Source organism: Physeter macrocephalus, chromosome 9 (genome assembly GCF_002837175.3).
Source record: "Physeter macrocephalus isolate SW-GA chromosome 9, ASM283717v5, whole genome shotgun sequence".
Lineage (NCBI taxonomy): Eukaryota > Metazoa > Chordata > Mammalia > Artiodactyla > Physeteridae > Physeter > Physeter macrocephalus.
The window spans coordinates 34,596,595-34,599,151 of NC_041222.1; the positions used below are offsets into that span (position 1 = coordinate 34,596,595).

Here is a 2,557-nt window from a genome sequence, read left to right on the forward strand (position 1 = left end):
GAAAAAAAATTTTTTGGAGTATAGTTGATTTACAATGTTGTGTTAGTTTCAGGTGTACAGCAAAGTGGATCAGTTATACATATACATATATCCACTCTTTTTTTAGATTCTTTTCCCATATAGGCCATTACAGAGTATTGAGTAGAGTTCCCTGTGCTACACAGTAGGTCCTTATTAGTAGAAAATAATTTTTAGTTTTATTTAGAAGTATCCTGAGTTAGGACTATGTCCAAGAAAGGGAGGTAAACACTAGTGTACTCATTAAGAAAATATTTGTAACAGAGAAAATATTCTCTATCCTAAAGAGCTCCCCTCTTTTGTGATCCTGAAGCCTGTGGTCCACATCTAAGTACTTTTAGGGCATGTTGTAAATATAACAATACACCTGTCTCCCTGCAGACTGGAAGCTCCTCAAGAAAGAGAATGAGTCTTACTCATTTCTATGATCCCAGCTGTAGACCCCAATAAACATCTGTGCAAGAAGGAAAAAAGGCATGAATTGACTGACGGCATTTGTCAGGGTAGTTTGGAAGATAGCCTTGCAGCCCAAGTCAGGATTTCAAATCAGAAATAACCCTGGACTTGGTTGTGTGTGTACCACTGGAGAAGAGCCTGTGCCTGGCTGGTTCAGCCCCTTATATGCGAGTTGGGTGGTCACTAAACCTGTCAGACATGTTTGCACTGGCAAGCAGGTCATTTGGAACTAGTTGCTTATAAGGCACTTAATGACTTCAGGGTCCTAGGTGGTGCATGGCACACGTAATGATTAAAGAGCCAAAGAAAATAAAGACAATGGCCAGAGGGAAACCATGTCACTCTTAAATAAATCATCTAAACAGAAACAAACAACACGCAGACTGAATAGAAGTCTTTTAGTTTATGTAGTCATTTACCAGGATTCCTTTGCTCTCTAAATTCTACAGTGCCAGTGCTAGGATGACTGGCCTTATTAGCAATATACTTATTGTTTGTATTTCTTTGGGTTCAAGGATGTAATCTTGATACAAGTACAGATTTTTCTGACAAGTTGGCTTTTAATAATCAACTGACAGGTCAGCCGAGTTGGGGAACACGGCTACCAGGTCCCTGTGGGCTGTCTGGTGGTGGATGCAGCCTCTCCTGGCCTCGAGTGCCGTGTCATATGGCAGGGGATGGCTGCATCCTTTCAGCACTGTCACCCAGAGGACCGCGGGTGAAGACTGCAATCCCGAGGACCCTCCTGATGAACTTGGGCCCTCTCTTGCAGAGCGAGCCTTGAAGCTAAAAGCTGTTAAACTGGAGAAGGAAGTACAGGGTTTCACAGTGAGATACCAGAGAGCTGTAACTGATGGTGAAAATGTAAGAAGGCGAACCCAGAGATGCGTAGAAGATGCCAAGATAGTTGGAATTCAGTGTTTCTGTAAGGATTTGGTGGAGGTGGCAGACATTTTGGAGAAGACTACAGAGTGTATTTCTGAAGAAACAGAGCCTGGGGACCGGAAGCTGACTCTGGAGAAGATCTTCCGAGGCTTGTCATTTTTAGAAACAAAGCTGAAAAGTCTGTTTGCCAAACATGGCCTGGAGAAGCTGACACCAGTTGGTGACAAATATGACCCTCATGAGCATGAACTCATCTGTCATGTGCCAGCTGGTGTTGGGGTACAGCCTGGCACTGTGGCATCAGTAAGGCAGGATGGCTACAAGCTTCATGGCCGCGCCATTAGACTCGCCCAGGTGGAACTGGTGGTAGGGTCTCACAGAAGACTATGAATGGGCCCAGAGGAACTGAATGTTCTCCCAGAGTGCAGTCACCTGTGATTCCTTTATTTATTAAACTAGGTTCGTATTGTACATGAAGTACTTCATGTGATCTGTCTTCGATTTAGTCATATTGGCTTTATTTCTAAGATGCTCTGTTGATTTCGTGTGACCTGTTTGGTCTCATCAGAAGTCTTGCCATTGGGAATTTGAACGATGTGACAAGTGTTCCTGTGGTCTTATCAAAATATGTTTAAGAAAATTATTTTTAAACTGGTACTCTGATGACTTTCAATCCAAAATCTTTCTTAAAGGTGGAAATGAGTATATGTTTATTTTTAACTAAATGTTCATTACTAATGGTCCCTATAAGCAGTCACCTGTGATTCCTTTATTTATTAAACTAGGTTCGTATTGTACGTGGTGAAGTACTTCATGTGATCTGTCTTGGATTTAGTCATATTGGCTTTATTTCTAAGATGCTCTGTTGATTTCGTGTGACCTGTTTGGTCTCATCAGAAGTCTTGCCATTGGGAATTTGAACGATGTGACAAGTGTTCCTGTGGTCTTATCAAAATATGTTTAAGAAAATTATTTTTAAACTGGTACTCTGATGACTTTCAATCCAAAATCTTTCTTAAAGGTGGAAATGAGTATATGTTTATTTTTAACTAAATGTTCATTACTAATGGTCCCTATAATAGGAATTGTATAGAATCTTGTATTTGTGGGAAAAGGAGATGGTAAGGATTGGTTTAACATTTGGGTACTTAAATGATAAAGCTTTATAGTTGTATGCATTTAAATCATTTGGGTTGAT

The 2,557-nt window shown here is 40.6% G+C and overlaps 1 protein-coding gene across 1 annotated transcript; it reads left to right on the forward strand.

Annotated features, from left to right (window-relative positions):
* Positions 1-225: 225 nt before the first annotated feature.
* On the forward strand, positions 226-1,749 carry LOC102993165 (grpE protein homolog 2, mitochondrial-like). Its single transcript, XM_055086919.1, has 2 exons — positions 226-242; positions 1,053-1,749. Exons 1-2 carry the CDS (start codon positions 226-228, stop codon positions 1,747-1,749), a joined length of 714 nt encoding a protein of 237 aa, XP_054942894.1.
* The last annotated feature ends 808 nt before the right edge of the window (positions 1,750-2,557 follow it).